This window comes from Salvelinus alpinus, chromosome 22 (assembly GCF_045679555.1).
Source record: "Salvelinus alpinus chromosome 22, SLU_Salpinus.1, whole genome shotgun sequence".
Classification (NCBI taxonomy): domain Eukaryota; kingdom Metazoa; phylum Chordata; class Actinopteri; order Salmoniformes; family Salmonidae; genus Salvelinus; species Salvelinus alpinus.
The window spans coordinates 32,146,922-32,167,677 of record NC_092107.1 but is presented as its reverse complement, the minus strand read 5'-3'; the positions used below and the strand labels follow the sequence as shown (position 1 = coordinate 32,167,677).

The 20,756-nt window shown below is 42.3% G+C and overlaps 1 protein-coding gene across 1 annotated transcript; it reads right to left on the bottom strand.

Annotated features, from left to right (window-relative positions):
• Positions 1-3,104: 3,104 nt before the first annotated feature.
• Positions 3,105-5,123, bottom strand: LOC139549422 (forkhead box protein L2-like). The gene has a single exon (XM_071359913.1). It carries the CDS (start codon positions 4,842-4,844, stop codon positions 3,927-3,929), a length of 918 nt encoding a protein of 305 aa, XP_071216014.1. The 5' UTR covers positions 4,845-5,123; the 3' UTR covers positions 3,105-3,926.
• Positions 5,124-20,756: the final 15,633 nt, after the last annotated feature.

Here is a 20,756-nt window from a genome sequence, read left to right as displayed (position 1 = left end):
GTTATGGAAAATGCCGACACAGAAAGCTAAAAACGTTAACCATTATGGTTTCTGTTGGGCTGCATGTATCTACATTTTGCCTCATATACGTGTGATTACAAAGGTGGGCTAAAGCGTTAAACCATTCTTTTCAACCGAGGCCCTTCAGCTGAAAGTAAAACGATGCAAAAGTGGCACTAGGCCTATTGATTAACATGCACCTGCTGATAGTATGATTAAACTGCTTTATATACAAGGGCTGTTTATCAGCAGTGCTTCAAGGCATAGACTATAACTGGGAAAACACTATATAGGTCAATAAGTCATGAGTTTCATTTTCATCATAATGATCTTCTCCAAGCGTACAAACGACAAGGACAGGTGCTCTTTTCGTGACTCACCTTGCCCGCACAATGAATAAAGATTTAAGGAAAGGGTCACAATATCCTCTGTTCGCATCACTTTTGAATCCATACAAGCATATCAAGCAAACAAGTATTTGCTTATAATATATTAATGGCAACTTGTGCTAACTTGTATGTGTAAAAATCCTCCCAATGATTGTTTTGTATGTAATGAATTAAATGCAATTGCATTTTATCGAACTTAACTGAATAATGCACATATTGTCAAATGTACTAGGCAATTTAGTTTAGTAAGCAAGCATAATTATTTTGGGACTAATCCACAAAAAAATATGGACTATTTAAAATGTAGCAAACACTGTTGGACACCACAACTCCATTTCTCACCGATGGTTAGTGTGTAATATGCGTGTCATGAAGGACGCTGCGATGGGGCCAAGGACGTTGTTTAACAGTTGCTATGGAGCGGGGGTGGATCAAGGTGAATGATATACGTTTGCATGATTACTGTTTACAGTCATATAAGGATCTTGTCAGTCTAAAATAAGGCTCGAACCTAAACTCACTGAAAGTGGACATGACATTCAGAAGAGCCTATTGCATAACCGAAAACCTATATGACCCCATATAGGCTTGGTGGTATCAGCAGCCTATCGTAAAATCGAAAATAATGGCAGAATTGTTGAAAAGGAATTAGTTTCAGAGCTGCAATAGTGATATGAATGTTATTCATAATTATCAAAACAATGAAAATGCTATTATGAAATTATTAATCCTTATATTTTTTAAATCATCATTGTAAAAACGTTTTAAACCATACAATAGTCACCCGATAACTCTTCGAGTATGAACCTGAGTGTTATGAAATTGATAATAGGTGGAAGAGGGTTGAGAATAGACGTGTATTGAAAGCGTTTCACTCGTCACCACGTCTCTCTTTTCAAGAGCGTCACTGCCCCAAGGGTTGGCAACAGCTCTCTTGGGCCTCACGAGGAAGTGCACGTAGGCCTACATCTGATTCAGCGCGTTCAGACAAAAACGACAAGGTTGGATAGACGTGTGTAAAGTTATAACATCATTCTCCAGTGATAGCCCATAGCAATTTAGGCATCAACATGAAACATCGTTTCAATCTAGGCGGATGTATTTGTTTTGTAGCCTGTAGGTCGGTTAATTGTATGGATTGGAGAGGTTGAAATACGTTTTAAACGTTCACGACACGACATATTGCCTACAGGCTTACGTTTTATGTTTTACGGTTTGTTTAGCAAAAGATGCTGGAAAACAGTATGGTGCCATCCATTACTTTACGCTCAACCCAGCCCACTCGCACGTCACTTGTCTTAGCTCATAAGTAAGAAATGCTCTTAGCTCAAATGAATACAAATAGCTTGACTTCCAGCAGTTAGGCCCATAAAGGTCTAGGCCATATAAGTTGAAAATATTTGGCCAACATGCCTTAGGATAATTTATTCGAATATCTGGACAACCCAACTGATAGCCAAGCAAGGTGTAAGACACGTCAGTCCACGTCAATCTTTAGATACGAATCGTGCAGTAATGGTAAACTCCATAGTGTAACAGAACATTTGTTTTGGGTGGATGCCAAAATTATTTCGAATTCACCCATGACCAAACTCCTTGGTTCACCAAATTCACCTTATTGTAAATGATAATAACAGGCCATAATAATAATCATAATAACAATAATAATAACATTCATTTATAATAATAATAATACAGTAGTAATAATCAAGTGCCACTGCGCAATTATGCATGAGCAGTTAATATTCACACAGAGAAAACCCTCCATGCTCCTTGGAAAAGCTCACTGAGCTGAAGCCACAACTAGTTTAAACACATAATGGAGGTTCGCCTACATCATATGGGGATAATGATTAAATGGAATGACTGGGATGGCGACCCTTAACTTCTGCAGCATCTGTTTCTGCTAAGCATTCGCACTCGGACTGCCAAAATACCCTCTAAGAAGTTCACAACGTCTTCTTAAACACGCACAGCTTTTTCTTAGATTTTCTCTTTTCAATTGTTGCACTCTGCTGACAAATGAGTTGCCGTAGATGTATTTGGTAACTCTAATAATGAATGTAGACTATTCAGATAAAGCAGAAGTTCACGCTTTCATTTTGGCCAATAGTTGCAATGCATGCAAGGTCCCAGAGCAGGCCACGCTGTTTTCATGTGTTAAGCAACAGGGTTGGCACTGGAATCAAATGAAGGTCTAATTAATAGCTTAGCAGCTCTAATGGTTTAGAATTAAATGGCATTTCCCAAAACTACTTTCGAATGGAAGAATATATATTTAGTGTATAAAACTGAAATATCCAACCAACTCCCCAGTAAACTAAACTTCAGCTAAACTGTACAAAAGTATTAGGACTTATTACGCATCTACTAGATATTTGGAGATGTTTTACGCAAAGGATTTACATGCCAAAAATGTTGAAATAACTGGAATTTAACATTAACGTTTTCAAGACAAAAATACACATTCGGGTTTAGACCTAAGTGAACAACTTTCACGGATAGAATTCCAATTAACTTCATCTGTGGAATGTATAGTTCTAAGCCTACATTGCAAGCCTGATAATAATGGCCATGCATTTGTTTAGTGATAGACCACATAATAATAATATTATTAATAATAATAATGATCATAATATTATCGTTGATAATTGTTGAAATTTGTGGTTAAACAATACCGTTTTTGCACAAATAACGATTAATTCATGACCAATGTTTTACGTTGAAAGAAATACAAGTTTATTAAGAAATTCAAAATACTAGAAAAAGAGGGAAAGGTGCTAATTTAACATGGTCCCAACATGTATGAGACAAAAATAATTACGTTTATAAAAAACAAGAAAGGTAAAAAAAATCTGGCACTGGACTGAATGTTATCGGAAACCAAAACATCTCTATCAGAGGTCACGAAGCCTAAAAAGTCAATGACCCCAGAAGTAACACATCTTTGGTATTGCTCCTTCTGACGGTGCTCTATCTCCCCACCTGCATCCCGAGTAAGAACTGTGACACGGTAATAAAAAAATTAAAGACAGGCTAAAGAATCAACATTTCATCTGGTCTTGCTGGAGTCCGCTCAGTGCACTATACTGGTTCAAATACGAAGGAGTTCTAATTAAATTATCACTCGTTCAGGTGATGTTTAAAATTCCAAGACAGGGAGAGGGCTTTGTTTGTTTGTTTTGTTTTCGTGGAATTCGTATCCCCGTGAATAGGGAACTGGTCGGATTTGACAAATATAACATACAATAGCACGGCCTTCTGTCCAATGCAACAAAAAAGTTCTGCTACCTCGTGCTTAGTCGTGACCACTTAATCTCACAATTTCCAGTTTTTGAAAATTCTCTCACCATCCACTGCACCATCCCCACTTGTATGTCTTTCCATATGGATTTTCAGTACATTATTTGGATCAAAAGAGCCCGTCATAGTATTGTCTCTTCAAAAATAATTTTGTTTCTGGTTTGAATACACAGGAATAGACTTATTGTCTTTCTCTCACAAGAGTCCATTTTACAAGCGGCCCTCTGGTAAACTCTAAATGTCAATTCTCGTGTGTAACGCGGAGTGTTTGCTCTCGTGATCCCAATACGAACAGTGCATCATGGAGAGCTCGGTAGGCTGGCGGGAGCAGGCGAACTGCAGGCCACCTCCGTTGCTGGAGGAGACCGGGGGCGGCGCAGCGGTCGCGGGGCTCAGCTGCTGGGCATGGTGAGCGTGCGGGTGGTGGTGATGGCTCATGCCATTATAAGAGTTCACCATGCTGGGGAGTCCCATGCTTTGCACCCGGGAGTACGGGTTGTATGAGGAGGGAGCGGACAGTCCTTTCACATTTACCGGACTCACGTTGCCACCGGCCATCTGACAGGAGGTGTAGGACATCGGGGTGGGCGGCTGGCCCAGCGACCACGAGTTGTTCATGAAGCTGGACTGCAGGTACTTTGGAGGGGACAGGTAGCCGTACCCATCACCGCCGAAGAGGGATTTCCCGGGCTGGAAATGGGTCGGTGGAGGTCTGAAGGGACGTTTCATTCGACGTCTCCTTCTGTAGTTTCCCTTCTCGAACATGTCCTCGCACGCCGGGTCAAGGGTCCAGTAATTCCCCTTTCTCTCGCCGCCTCCCTCGCGAGGAACTTTGATGAAACATTCGTTCAGACTCAAGTTATGCCGGATACTGTTTTGCCAGCCTTTCTTGTTTTTCTCGTAGAAAGGGAATTTGGTGATGATATACTGGTAAATACCAGATAGAGTCAGGCGCTTCTCTGTGCTCTCCCGGATGGCCATGGCAATGAGAGCCACATACGAATATGGTGGTTTTTGAGACGGGTCCGTTTTCTCCGAACCCTTTTCCTGGACCGGTTCCTCCTTGGGTCGCTCCTTATCCTTCGCGGTGTTGGTGTCGTGGACCATCAGGGCCATTGCGTCATCCTCTGGGTTTTGGTAAGTGTCCATCATTTCGCACACCAAAACAAAAACAAATCCAGCACAAATAAAGAACAACAAACGCGATTAACTACACTTGCAGAAAATTATTTTAGCCGTAGCACCTCAAAATGGACTCCAATACAAAACTCTGACGCTGCCTCCTTAACGTTTAGCTCGCAGAGAAATCCGTGTTTTGAGCCACAGTTTGTGACTTGTTAGGCACTAGCCTCTCCTCTAGAACATACTTTCTCCCAAACTGGTTTGTGATGGAAGCGCAGCCCAGGTTGTGGTTTGATTCCTCTCTTAGCCCAGCCCTTTTCGCTTTTTTTTCCACAGGCAGGCGGCAGGCCTGCTAGTGGCCATAGCTCTATAGTGCGTCGTGCGACGTACTGCTCTGTGATTTGAGCGCATTGGACGAGTTCCGCCTCTGTTGGTTTACAGCTGCGTGGTGAGGAATCTCTCTTGTCTGCCCACTTCACATTATCAAATAAATATTCCTATTCACACACGGTACAAAAATAACATGTGTTAGAGTGGGGTTTAGACAATATACCACTCCTTGCAAATGATTAGGAAACAGCTTAGAGAAAAGTTTGTGTGTCAAATATAAATGATTAAGAGGAAGAGAACTTCAAGGTACCGTAAATAATTTCATGAATTTCAATGCCATTAAAAAGCACTTGTTGCATGGGACACAGTTATATTTGACAAAATAGCCAACTATTACTTCCTGTATTTATGTTGACTTATAGTTAGTTTGTACAAACTAATAGCCTATCGACTATTCATAACTGATCATATTTTTGTTTGCATTGACTGCACTTTTCAATATTGTCCAATGATAAAACAATGTAGGCCTAATATAAATAGTATTTTCAGCTATTGTAAGTGAATAGCCTCGGCCTATATCCTCAGATTTACCTCAATATGTTACTGCATTCCGTCTGACTGCAGGCTGAAGCCTCATTAGCCACTGACCGCTTGTCCGCAGCAGCCGCAGAAAACCTGGATTGATAGTGCCGCTTAATTAGCAGGCGTTGTGGTGGAGGTGTATGGAGGGGGTATACATTTCCCTGGCCACCCATGTGGGTCCCGTCGGCTTTCTCTGGGATGGTATTTCCGTGCTATGAGAGCTTACGTAGGTGGAACAGCATTGGCATGTGTGTCATCGCCCGCCACCGGCCCACAGTCTGGACCCGGCCGGTCGCTGTAGAGAAGCCGCGGCTCTCCTCACCGGGGAACAGCTGAACAGCAGTAAGAGCCAACCGTCTCTCAGCGCGCAATTACTTGAGGATACAGAGGGCAGCTTCCAGCGCTAAAAGAAAGACTTTTCTCAGGTTCCTGATTATTATTTTTTCACATGTGTTTTTGGACCATAAACACATGCTGAAAATATATTACTCTGATTAATTGTGTCTAGTTCAGATAGCGTCGACAAAATAAATTAAGTGGTTACTTTTACTGTAAGAGTACTTTTAAAATGGGTGTCAACTTCTACAAATAGCAATGAAATAAATAACAATAACAATGCATTATCATACATAGTCTCTCATAGGCCTACAATGCATAGAAAGGCGAATCAAATCTTAGATTTCTGCATGAGTGTGGAAAAATGCACCAAATAAGTGTAGGAACGTATTTTGTTGATTCATTAATATGCTGTAAAACCTCCATGGAGTTTTTGGAAGTGTTGTATTATGCATGGTCAAGTCAAATGTGTTTGGGGATATCATTTCACCAAAATGACCAAACATTCGTTTTCACAAAGATTACAAATATATTTTGGAGAGCAAACACACATGAAAATCAAGGATACAGTTTGTTGGTTTTATTATTTAAAATCGAGGTGAATACAGGCCTATACTTCATTTACGTTCTTCTTTAACAAAGCGACACAGATGCGGTAAAGTGGTTTTTAAGTGAGTGAAAACAAAGAAGACACCCCAAAACTCGACCCTTTCGTTGGGCAGTGCTGACAGTGCCCGTGTGTTTAGTAATACCTCGTGATTTGGGAAGTTGTTTAGTCTTCTTTATTGTTGCGGAGAAAGGGTGGTCTCTTCTGTTCCCATGCGCCCAACTCCATGATGATTAGAAGATGTAACACAAATTGATAGAGAGAAGAGAAATTGCTGGACGGTCAACAATCATAGATATTTTCATACAATAATTTTGTTATTATCATATTGTTATTAAACAATCAGTAATAACAGCAGTGACAGTAATGTCTATTGCACAATAACACCAATGACTGTAATAACACCAGTCGACTACCAGTAGGCCTACTTAAGGTTCAGAAGGTTGAAGAAAACGAAAAGAAAACGATAAAAACATTTTGGAACATCGTGGGAAGGAAAACAAAATAGAGCATTTCAAAACAATGTTTAAAAGGCTACAAAGTCTCAAACTCAAGGCTAAAATTGTAGATCTGTTTTAATAACTGTTTTTGTTAAAACTGGAATATTTTGAAAAACAATTTAGCATTCCTGTGACAATAAATAATGTATTGTTGCCTAGGTCAGGACTTGTCTATGCCCTGCATGGTTTACAGTCGGAACGCTTTTTGATTTCAAGGAATCTCATGGCAAAATCGGTTCTACTGTATTGGAACCAAGTGTTGGTCTATAGGCATTTATATCAGCCATTAATGGCACTTATATGGTTTCTATTTTCCATCTAACATTTTTTGAATAGCACAAGATTGTTTATTTTGATCAATAATACATACCTTTTATTGACTGAAACTCTGGACGCTTGCTTGAGTCTCACTCCAAACGACTGCAGGAGAGGTCGACCTTTCCCCGGGACACCTCGCTCACCTGCGCACGGCATCTGGGCCTGGCTGCCACAGTCACGCGCGTCACGTCACAACAAGCTGTAAATAAACATGTTAAGAATCAGTAAACACCCCTAGCGCGAGGCCAATGTGTAACCTGAACTATAGCTTGGCTTTAGAGCTCGCTGTGGAATGTTAATTCGATTGTCGCTTGTTTTCTTTATATCACGTTTTAAATTGGATAAAAGTGAATGAAGGAAAGTTGTTGGTTCACAAAATAAGGTGAATATTTTTAATTAACCTATTAAAACCTTTACACTGTGCAAAGACATGGTTTAGGCGCACTGACAAATTAACAGTCTATTGAGACTAAGATTGCACCAAACGGATCATGCAAATATTCACAATAAAATGGTGCAGAAAGAGAATAGTTGTATAGAGGGCAAGATGGGTATATCTTCTGGATATACTATTGAAGCTAGGCTATACTGTCTAAAACACCAGGCATAATTTGTCGTCAACGACTGACTGATTTCAATAGGAGTTCTCATTACCAATGGGCACTCGTCATTTGGTGAGGGATATGTTCAAATATTAAACTAAATGACGTAACATGCATACGAATTAACTAGGCATACTACCAAGTTTAAGCTAAATAACAATTCAATTGTTATATTGAACGAATTCATAGCCTATCTGGACAAAAAAATGCATACTTGCAATAAACCATAGGCAAAGAACGCTTTATCACTGATGTACAACAGAGAGAATAGGAGAGAGTCATGAGATAGACGCAGGGCAGCCTATGTTTTGCTCTTACATAAATACACACCCTCTACAAATCCCTCTCAAATTATCTCTTGATCCCCAACAATCATCGGCGAATAAACGCTTACTGCAATAAAAAGATACAATGTAAAACAACTCCACAGCTGACAGGGTTCTGTTGCGGCTTCTCAGACACGTGAATTGCAGTAATGATATATCACGTCGTAAATTCACCGAGGTTGTTATAGTTTTCTGTAAGTAGAAGCCAAAATAATAATATGAACAACGACATTAATAAACTATCCGATTATTACTGGCAACCACCACAATGATACAGAGAAATAACAACAACAAAAAGTGATAGAGCGCGTGAATACGCCTCTGTGTGTCGAAAAGCCCGTTTTGTAGGCCTACTATAGGATAACAAACCAAACATGGCAGCACCATCTCTTAACCGGCCCTCAGCTTTAATGCACTTTGAAAGAGTGAAATTCCTGTCCTCGCGCACTTCCTGCGCTCGGTCTAGGCGAGGATGTTTATGATAGGGTGCGCGAGAGGAATGCGGAGGACGAGATCCGCCAGGTCAGGCAGAGACCAGGCCGGGGCGAACCCACGGAGTCACAGCCCACGGAGTGAAGCCATGCACTGGCAGCAGCATATCCATTTGAACAAGACAGAAATTAGGTTTAGGATAGGGTAGTCTATAAACATAGAACATGCATTTGTAATTGTGGTTAACAATACCCATCATTTTTGAATTATGTAAATGTGAATGTTCTCATTAATAATAATAATGACAATAATAATAATAATAATAATACGTTTTCACAAATTCTCGATCAATATTTGTTATTTATTTTTTTATTTCACCTTTATTTAACCAGGTAGGCTAGTTGAGAACAAGTTCTCATTTGCAACTGCGACCTGGCCAAGATAAAGCATAGCAGTGTGAACAGACAACACAGAGTTACACATGGAGTAAACAATAAACAAGTCAATAACATGGTAGAAAAAAAAGAGAATCTATATACAATGTGTGCAAAAGGAATGAGGTAGGCAATAAATCGAATAATTACAATTTAGCAGATTAACACTGGAGTGATAAATCATCAGATGATCATGTGCAAGAAGAGATACTGGTGTGCAAAAGAGCAGAAAAGTAAATAAATAAAAGCAGTATGGGGGGTGAGGTAGGTAAATTGGGTGGGTAGTTTACAGATGGACTATGTACAGCTGCAGCGATCGGTTAGCTGCTCGGATAGCAGATTTTTAAAGTTGTTGAGGGAGATAAAAGTCTCCAACTTCAGAGATTTTTGCAATTCGTTCCAGTCGCAGGCAGCAGAGAACTGGAAGGAAAGGCGTCCAAATTAGGTTTTGGCTTTAGGGATGATCAGTGAGATACACCTGCTGGAGCGCGTGTTGCGGGTGGGTGTAGCCATCGTGACCAGTGAACTGAGATAAGGCGGCACTTTACCTAGCATAGCCTTGTAGATGACCTGGAGCCAGTGGGTCTGACGACGAACATGTAGCGAGGGCCAGCCGACTAGGGCATACAGGTCGCAGTGGTGGGTCGTTTAACTGCTTCAATAATATTTTCCCCCACAGTGGGGCTATACTGCATCTGGCCATCCAGGGCAATCACATTCAGACGTAGCCATGCGTAGCTCTTATAGATGAGCCGAGCATTATTAGGCGATGTGCACTGTTTGGTATTTAATCTAATCTGCATACATTATTATAACAATCTAACAAATTTCCTGAACCGTTGAAGAACAGATATTTTTTAAACATATTTTTTGCATGCCTATACATGTTTTCGTTTCGTCTTATATCGAATAAATCCCTCACAACTTTTACTATTTGGTCAGTTAAAAACCAAGACTCAGATCCCCCTTTCTCTTTTTACCGTTTAAGCCCAAGCCATATCTCTGTTTCGTGTGACACACTTTTTTTGTCTGTTTCTTGGGCCATGTGGAAGAAGAGATGGATCCTTTTGTGAGGAAGGAGGACGCGGTCACAATGCTGCTCCATCAGGGTTTCTAGGCTATACCGACCTGCAAAATATCAATTTCAGTTAGTCTACATTCTGTCATCTATTCATGTAGCCTATTGAAATATAGATAACGTACTACATCTCTTTTGCAAAATAGTTTGGTCTCTGCTGAAAACAAATCTGCTTCTGTGAAAGTTCCCAGAACATTCGTTAGGTTGCAAGCAAATGTTCTCAAAACACAAACACTGTTCCGATGTGCTGATGATTAGACAATGTTTGTAGGACTATACAAAATTCGCCTGATGTTGCAAGGACGATCCCAAAACACATTTCATCTGTTCCTTACCTGGAAACATAATGACAACATCTGGGGAATGTTCTGTAGTTGTTATAAATTTTAGTGAACATTAGGAGAACATTCCAAAGATATTTCAGTAAAATCATTTTTTCTTTAATTACATTTAGTTATCAAAAACATATATGCTGTATATTTATTTTATCCTAATGTTAGATACATCCTCAACTAGAACTTCATGGGAATCTTAACTGATGTTCTGTGATTGTTGCCGCTTTTCTGGGATAACCTGTGAGTGAATATCATAATGTGGTTGAAAATAAAATGAAACCAACCCTGATCTGAACTAACAAGAAAAGCACTCTCTCTTTTAATGATTACTACATGTTTCTCAGTCTTAAATGAGGAAAAAAAAACATTTTGAAACGTTATGTTGTTAAGTTATATTTCTAATAGAGACTGATGAATACAGATATGACAAGTAGGCCACCTCAGGTGTTGGTGCTTGAATGCTCTTTGGTTTGTCTAATCAGGCCTTGTTGCTCGGGTCTCTGGAGTAATCTGTACCAAAAACACACCCTGCAAAACACATCATATTAAACATGAATGAGTTCACTGTTTGATGCAGGTATGTGTGTATTTGAGAGTGCTTGTGTAAGGAAGTGTGTTTTTGCATGCATGTGTATGTGTGTGCATTGCATGTGTGTGTGCACACAATCATTTTATCATGACAGAAATGAGCAATGCACAGAAATGACAACAACAAAAACCATGCTCCATCAGCCCCTCCAGGGTCACCCAGTGCATGACGGTGTCGGTGCATCTGCATTGGGCAGGTTAATAATGGCGCAGGAGGGGATGGCTCCCGTTTTACGGGCTCCTAACCAACTGTGCAATTAGGTTTATTTTTTCGCATTTTTTGTAATTCATATTGTACATAATTTTGCTGCTACCGTCTCTTATGACCAAAAAGAGCTTCTGGACATCAGAACAGCGATTACTGACCTCGAACTGGACAAAGATGTTTTATTTAATGAGTCCGAAGCGAATGATATACTGCTATGTCAAGTCAAGCTCAACGAGCTGTATAAGGCCATAAGCAAACAAGAAAATGCTCATCCAGAAGTGGCGCTCCTAGTGGCCGGGGACTTTAATGCAGGCAAACTTAAATCCGTTTTACCCAATTTCTACCAGCATGTCACATATGCAACCAGAGGGGAAAAAAACTCTAGACCACCTTTATGCCACAGACAGAGATGCATACAAATCTCTCCCTCGCCCTCCATTTGGCAAATCTGACCACAATTCTATCCTCCTGAATCCTGCTTACAAGCAAAAACTAAAGCAGGAAGCACCAGTGACTCACTCAATACAAAAGTGGTCAGATGCTATGCTACAGGACTGTTTTGCCAGCACAGACTGGAAAATGTTTCCATGATTCATCCAATGGCATTGAGGAGTATACCACCTCAGTCACCGGCTTCATCAATAAGTGCATCAACGACGTCATCCCCACAGTAACCGTACGTACATTTTCCAACCAGAAGCCATGGACTACAGACAACATTCGCACGAGCCAAAGATTAGAGCTGCCGCTTTCAAGGAGTGGGACACTAATCTGGATGCTTATAAGAGGGGAGGACAGGAGAAGGGGGAGATGGAGGGATCTGATGAAAAAGAAGGAAGTAACTACAGCCCTCATGCAGCGCCTCAAATGTGTCTCTTCCTCCCCAGAAAGGAGAGGACAGAGGAAATAAACAGGGACCTCCCCCCTGCTATCTTCCTTCTACCCACCCTTTACCTCCCCCTCTACCCCCCCTCTACCTCCCCCTTGTTATCCTCCCTCCAAACCCCCTCTACCTTCACCCAGTTATCCTCTCTCTACCTCCCCCCTCTAACCCACTCAACTTCCCCCTGTTATCCTCCTTCTACCCCTTTTACCTCCCCCTGTACCCCCTCTACCTCCCCTGTTATCCTCGCTTTACCCCCCAACTTACCCCTGTTATTCTCCCTCTACCCCCTCTACCTCCCCCTGTTACCCCCTCTACCTCCCCCCTGTTATCCTTTCTCTACTTCCCCCCTGTTATCCTCCCTCTACCCCCCCTCTACCTCCCCCGTTATCCTCCCTCTACCTCCCCCCTGTTATACCCCTCTACTCCCTCTACTTTCCCCCCTGTTATCCTCCCTCTACCACCCCCGTTTATCTTCCCTCTACCCCCTCTACCTCCCCCATGTTATCCTCCCTCTACCTCCCCCATTATCCTCCCTCTATCCCTCTTCTACCTCCCCCCTGTTATCCTCCTCCTACCCCCTCTACCTCCCCCATGTTATCCTCCCTCTACCCCCTCTACCTCCCCCATTATCCTCCCTCTATCCCTCTTCTACCTCCCCCCTGTTATCCTCCTCCTACCCCCTCTACCTCCCCTGTTATCCTCCTCCTACCTCCTACTGTGTTGTGCGCACGCGCGCGCGCACACACACACACACACACACACACACACACACACACACACACACACACACACACACACACACACACACACACACACACACACACACACACACACACACACACACACACACACACACACACACACACACAGACAAACACCTTCCAAGCTATAATGTGACGTTATACCCTGTATCCACTCTCAAAATAACTAGTGTGATTGTGTGTGTTTCTGTGTCGGTCTGTTTTAAGAGAGAAAATGTGTTACAAATGGGTGGGGGGCTTTCTTACTTTCTAAATCCCCCGTTCCAACACACAGATCATTGTCAAAAATGATAAAGGAGCCCCCCTCCTCCATGTCTCCTCTCTCCCCTATCCTTCGCCCTGAGCGGAAGGTGGCTGTGGTGTATTCTGGTGGCGCTGTGTGTTTGTCTCCCTTATCGCCCAGGGGAAGCCTATGGGAAGCGCTAAGCTCCTCTCCCCTGCGCTCCCCTGCTCTCCCCTGCCCTGATGTCTCAGTAATATCATCCATCACTCCCTTATTAACTAACAAGCCTGTAGTATCTACAGTAACCTAACAGTAACGCCACAATGGGACTGCTGCTTGGACAGTAAAGTATCTATTCTATTGGTTGTCCTCTGCCTAGGTCTATGAGCTGCATTCCTATTCCTCTATGGTGTAAAACAACAGATGATCTAACCATGGTGACGGATGACAGGAGAAGAGGGGAGAGGAGAGAAGAGGGGAGAGGAGTGGAGAGGAGGGGAGAGAGACAATGTGTTCCTGTTAACCTCTGCTGAAAGGTGAAGCGTTGGAGACTCCTGCCAACAAGATTCTCTTTGAGGTTTTCTTGAACCGGGGCAGGGCCTAAATGACTCACAGGAGCGTGTGTGTGTGTGTGTGTGTATATATGTTTGTGTGAGAGAGAGTAAGATAGGGTTATGTTTGAGAAAATCGGTGTGAGTGTGTGTGAGGTGTGTGTGTGTGAGAGTTTGTGCGTGTGAGAGAAGCAGTCTCACCTTCCAAAATAAGAGAGAGAAAAAACAGCTCATTACAACTTAAAGCCAGGCATTACAGGCTAATAGGGATTTTTTCCTTTATTTTTGCCTGTGGTGCCTGGCTTTAAAGTGTTAAAACCCACCTTTCACAAGGCTAACCTTCCAAACACACCCGTCAAGTTAGAATCACACTCAAATCTTCCCAACCAACAATAGTAAAAAAAAAAAAAACTTTTCCTCATCGTATCCGATGGGATTAGATTCCAGACCAAATCATAACAAGTCACTTCGTTAGAGGTAATTGCCCAGGTAGAACGACTTCTCTGACCAAACAAACATGGCTGCCGAAAGACACTCTGAAGACAGATCAAGCTACTGTTTGACAGGAATCAGCGGACAGAACTCAAACAACCGCCATTTTACAACCCACACAACTCAGTCCCTCTCTCTCTGGCTTAGTGTCAATACAAACTACACACTGATTACACTGTTCTGACGTCTCAATGCAGAAACACACAGATAAAAAGAGGATTAAACGTTGAATGACACAATGGAAAAGACGGCTGGAATCAATCTTGAATGTGTTGACCTTCACAGTTGAGATGTGTGTGAACAGTTGCACATTAATGGTGCAGAAGACTGGGTTCAATTCTGCATAAGTGGTATGTCTGTCTGTGTGTCTGGCTGGCTGTGGCTGGGGTTAGTGAGCATATTGGGGCCTGCCTCTAGCTCTACCCTATGAATCAGAATACCCCCTACCTACGCTTCATGCTCACTTTCCTCATATCCCAGCCAATACCTTGCCTCCTCCTTTCCCTCAGTGTTGCCAAGTTACAAGAGTTACTCTACAATGTAATAATTTATCTGTGTTCTCTGTGTCTACTATTCAATTCAATTCAATTCAAAGGGATTTATTGGTGTAACGGACGTGAAATGGCTAGCTAGTTAGCGGTGGTGCGCGCTAATAGCGTTTCAATCGGTTACGTCACTCGCTTTGAGACCTTGAAGTAGTGGTTCCCCTTGCTCTGCAAGGGCCGTGGCTTTTGTGGAGCGATGGGTAACGATGCTTCGTGGGTGTCAGTTGTTGATGTGTGCAGAGGGTCCCTGGTTTGCGCCCGGGTTGGGGCGAGGGGACAGTCTAAAGTTAAACTGTTACATTGATGCTGTTGACCCGGATCACTGGTTGCTGCGGAAAAGGAGGAGGTTGAAAGGGGGGTGAGTGTAACGGATGTGAAATGGCTAGCTAGTTAGCGGTGGTGCACGCTAATAGCGTTTCAATCGGTTACGTCACTCGCTTTGAGACCTTGAAGTAGTGGTTCCCCTTGCTCTGCAAGGGCCGCGGCTTTTGTGGAGCGATGGGTAACGATGCTTCGTGGGTGACTGTTGTTGATGTGTGCAGAGGGTCCCTGGTTCGCGCTCGGGTCGGGGCGAGGGGACGGACTAAAGTTATACTGTTACATTGGCATGGGAAACATATGTTAACATTGCCAAAGCAAGTGAAGTAGATAATGAACAAAAGTGAAATAAACAATACAAATGAACAGTAAACATTATACTCACAGAAGTTCCAAAAGAATAAAGACATTTAAAATGTCAAATTATGTATATATACAGTGTTGTAACGATGTGCAAATGGTTAAAGTACAAAAGGGAAAGTAAATAAACATAAATATAGGTTGTGTTTACAATGGTGTTTGTTCTTCACTGGTTGCCCTTTTCTTGTGGCAACAGGTCACAAATCTTGCTGCAGGGATGGCACACTGTGGTATTTAACCCAGTAGATATGGGAGTTTATCAAAATTGTGTCTGTTTTCAAATTCAAATTCTTTGTGGATCTGTGTAATCTGAGGGAAATATGTGTCTCTAATATGGTCATACATTTGGCAGGAGGTTAGGAAGTGTAGCTCAGTTTCCACCTCATTTTGTGGGCAGTGAGCACATAGCCTGTCTTCTCTTGAGAACCAGGTCTGCCTACGGTGGCCTTTCTCAATAGTAAGGCTATGCTCACTGAGTCTGTATATAGTCAAAGCTTTCCTTTAGTTTGGGTCAGTCACGGTGGTCAGGTATTCTGCCAATGTGTACTCTCTGTTTAGAGCCAAATAGCATTCTAGTTTGCTCTGTAGCAAGGCTATGCTCAATAGCAAGGCGATGCTCACTGAGTCGTACAGAGTCAAAGCTTTCTTTCAATTTGGGTCAGTCACAGTGGTCAGGTATTCTGCCACTGTGTACTCTCTGTTTTGTTTTTTGTGTGAATTCTTTCCAATGTGTCAAGTAATTATCTTTTTGTTTTCTCATGATTTGGTTGGGTCTAATTGTGTTGCTGTCCTGGGGTTCTGTGTGGTCTGTTTGTGTTTGTGAACAGAGCCCCAGGACCAGCTTTCTTAGGGGACTCTTCTCCAGGTTCATCTCTCTGTAGGTGATGGCTTTGTTATGGAAGGGTTGGGAATCACTTCCTTTTAGGTGGTTGTAGAATTTAACGGCTCTTTTCTGGATTTTGATAATTAGCAGGTATCGGCCTAATTCTGCTGTGCATGCATTATTTGGTGTTCTACATTGTACACAGAGGATATGTTTGCAGAATTCTGCATGCAGAGTCTCAATTTGGAGTTCGTCCCATTTTGTGAGTTCTTGGTTGGTGAGCGGACCCCAGACCTCACAACCATAAAGGGCAATGTGTTCTATAACTGATTCAAGTATTTTTAGCCAGATCGTAATTGGTATGTCGAATGTTATGTTCCTTTTGATGGCATAGAATGCCCTTCTTGCCTTCTCTCTCAGATTGTTAACAGCTTTGTGGAAGTTACCTGTGGCGCTGATGTTTAGGCTGAGGTATGCATGTTTTTTGTGTGCTCTAGCGCAACAGTGTCTAGATGGAATTTGTGGTCCTGGCGACTGGACCTTTTTTGGAACACCATTATTTTGGTCTTACTGAGATTTACTGTCAGGGCCCAGGTCTGACAGAATCTGTGCAGAAGATCTAGGTGTTGCTGTAGGCCCTCCTTGGTTGGTGACAGAAGCACCAGATCATCAGCAAACAGTAGACATTTGACTTCAGATTCTAGTAGGGTGAGGCTGGGTGCTGCAGACTGTTCTAGTGCCCTCGCCAATCGTTGATACATATGTTGAAGAGGGTGGGGCTTAAGCTGCAATCCTGTCTCACCCCACGGCCCTGTGGAAAGAAATGTGTGTTTTTTTTGTCAATTTTAACCGCAGACTTGTTGTTAGTGTACATGGATTTTATAATGTCATATGTTTTCCCCCAACACCACTTTCCATCAATTTATATAGACCCTCATGCCAAATTGAGTTGAAGGCTTTTTTTAAATCAACAAAGCATGAGAAGACTTTGCCTTTGTTTTGTTTGTTTGTCAATTAGGGTGTGCAGGGTGAATATGTCGTATGATCATTTGGTAAAAAGACAATTTGACATTTGCTCAGCACATTGTTTTCACTGAGGAAATGTACAAGTCTGCTGTTAATGATAATGCAGAGGATTTTCCCAAGGTTGCTGTTGGGGCATATCCCACGGTAGTTATTGGGGTCAAATATGTCTCCACTTTTGTGGATTGGGATGATCAGTTCTTTGGTTCCAAATATTGGGGAAGATGCCAGACCTAAGGATGATGTTAAAGAGTTTAATGTTAGCCAATTGGAATTTGTTGTCTGTATATTTTATAATTTAATTGAGGATACCATCAACACCACAGGCCTTTTTGGGTTGGAGGGGTTTTATTTTGTCCTGTAGTTCAAGGTAATGGGAGAATCCAGTGGGTTCTGGTAGTCTTTAATATCTGATTCTAAGATTTGTATTTGATCATGTATATATTTTTGTTGTTTGTTCATTGTTATAGAGCCAAAAATATTGGAGAAATGGTTTACCCATTCATCTCCATTTTGAATAGATAACTATTTGTGTTGTTGTTTGTTTAGTGTTTTCCAATTTTCCCAGAAGTGGTTAGAGTCTATGGATTCTTCAATTACATTGAGCTGATTTCTGACGTGCTGTTCCTTATTTTTCCGTAGTGTATTTCAGTATTGTTTTAGTGTTTCACCATAGTGAAGGCATATACTCAGGTTTTCTGGGTCTCTATGTTTTTGATTTGACAGGTTTCTCAATTTCTTTCTTACGTTTTTGCATTCTTCTGTTAGATTTTTTTTTTTTTGATAAGGAAGCTGAGAGGTCAAATATACTGTTTAGATTTTCTACTGCCAAGATTACACCTTCACTATTACAGCAGAACGTTTTGTCAGCATTCCATGTAATTCTGTCCAAAATCAGGTAGTAGGTTTGCGTTTGGATTTGGAGTGAAGGTCATGTTGTGGAGGGTAGTATCCTGTATATGTCCCTGCCAAAAAAATCCACGTTTATCTAACTCCAAATCAATCTATTTTTTAAAAAACATGCTGGAAAATGTGGGAGCTCATCTGCTCATGCATGACCTCTCTCTCACTATCTCTCTCCCCCTCTCTCTCTTTCTCTCTCTCACACACACACAAAACCCAGGGTTGCCAAAGTAACCAGACTTTTTTTTCTCTCTCTCTCCAGCATGCCACCTTACCACTGTAAAATAGCTCAGAGTGCATGTGGGTGGCTGTGAATAAGGTAAGAGATGTTATCTCCCTGCTCCACTGATTGAGCCCAATGAGAAACACAGTCTCTATAAGTCCTGACTGGGTCCACCAGCTGGCCCTGTCTCTCTCTCTCTCTCTCTCTCTCTCTCTCTCTCTCTCTCTCTCTCTCTCTCTCTCTCTCTCTCTCTCTCTCTCTCTCTCTCTGTCTGTCTGTCTGTCTGTCTGTCTGTTCCTCTCTACCGCTCTCCTCTATCAACAGGTTATTCATCCATCGTTCATTATTCATTAACCCATCCTACTAGGTTGGGGAGGATGCTACGCTACTCTGCTAATACTAGTCGCCTTGATTGACCCACCATACACTGCATCATTAGTAACCATCTGTTAGTGCTGTGCTGCCAGCAGATAAAATAATGATGTAACTGACATATGAAGTAACTGAAAAACACACAGAGGGGCAACAGTGTTTGTTAAGAAAGCACATTGACAGGCACATAGCATTCACCGTCCATCGATGTTTGAGGACGTCGGGAGAGGACCTGGAAACCATCCACTAGGGGCAAAAGTGAGCGCTGTTACCTTCAAGTAGGTTTCGGTTTTGCTAGTGTGTTGTGGACGGGGAGGCGGATGGGCGTAAGCATCTGCCTCTGGTGCTAAAGTTTGCATGTTTGAATCCAGCGATAGTAAATAAAAACCGTAAACACATTGACGTTATGAACAACTTCGAAATTTGACGTTTGAGAAACATGGATGACGTGAGACTGTGAAAGCCTGTAGCGTATACAGTATGTCATCTTAATGTCACAGTGGCCCAAACCTCTCCAGAACTACAGTATGTCTGACCTACCAAACCTCTCCAGAACTACAGTATGTCTGACCTACCAAACCTCTCCAGAACTACAGTATGTCTGACCTACCAAACCTCTCCAGAACTACAATCTGTCTGACCTACCAGAACTACAGTATGTCTGACCTACCAAACCTCTCCAGAACTACAGTATGTCTGACCTACCAAACCTCTCCAGAACTACAGTATGTCTGACCTACCAAACCTCTCCAGAACTACAGTATGTCTGACCTACCAAACCTCTCCAGAACTACAGTATGTCTGACCTACCAAACCTCTCCAGAACTACAGTATGTCTGACCTACCAAACCTCTCCAGAACTACAGTATGTCTGACCTACCAAACCTCTCCAGAACTACAGTATGTCTGACCTACCAAACCTCTCCAGAACTACAGTATGTCTGACCTACCAAACCTTTCCAGAACTACAGTATGTCTGACCTACCAAAACTCTCCAGAACTACAATCTGTCTGACCTACCAGAACTACAGTATGTCTGACCTACCAAACCTCTCCAGAACTACAGTATGTCTGACCTACCAAACCTCTCCAGAACTACAGTATGTCTGACCTACCAAACCTCTCCAGAACTACAGTATGTCTGACCTACCAAACCTCTCCAGAACTACAGTATGTCTGACCTACCAAATCTCTCCAGAACTACAGTATGTCTGACCTACCAAACCTCTCCAGAACTACAGTATGTCTGACCTACCAAACCTCTCCAGAACTACAGTATGTCTGACCTACCAAACCTCTCCAGAACTACAGTATGTCTGACCTACCAAACCTCTCCAGAACTACAGTATGTCTGACCTACCAAACCTCTCCAGAACTACAATCTGTCTGACCTACCAAACCTCTCCAGAACCACACACACACACACACACACACACACACACACACACACACACACACACACACACACACACACACACACACACACACACACACACACACACACACACACACACACACACACACACACACACACACACACACACACACACACAGTTGCAGTTTTGAGGATGGTCTGAGAGGCGGGTGTCTGTGGGGAGAGGAGGGTTTTGGGTTACCCAGAATACAGCTGGAGCAGCCCAGTCTCCCTGGTCCAATCATCATCACCTAATTACTGTTGAACAAGGCTATAGGATTCAAAAGCAGCATCAATGGAGAAACTGAATTCAATGGGTGAATAAGCATTGACTTGTGTCCTAAGTCATAGATCAATCAACTTTCACGTCTG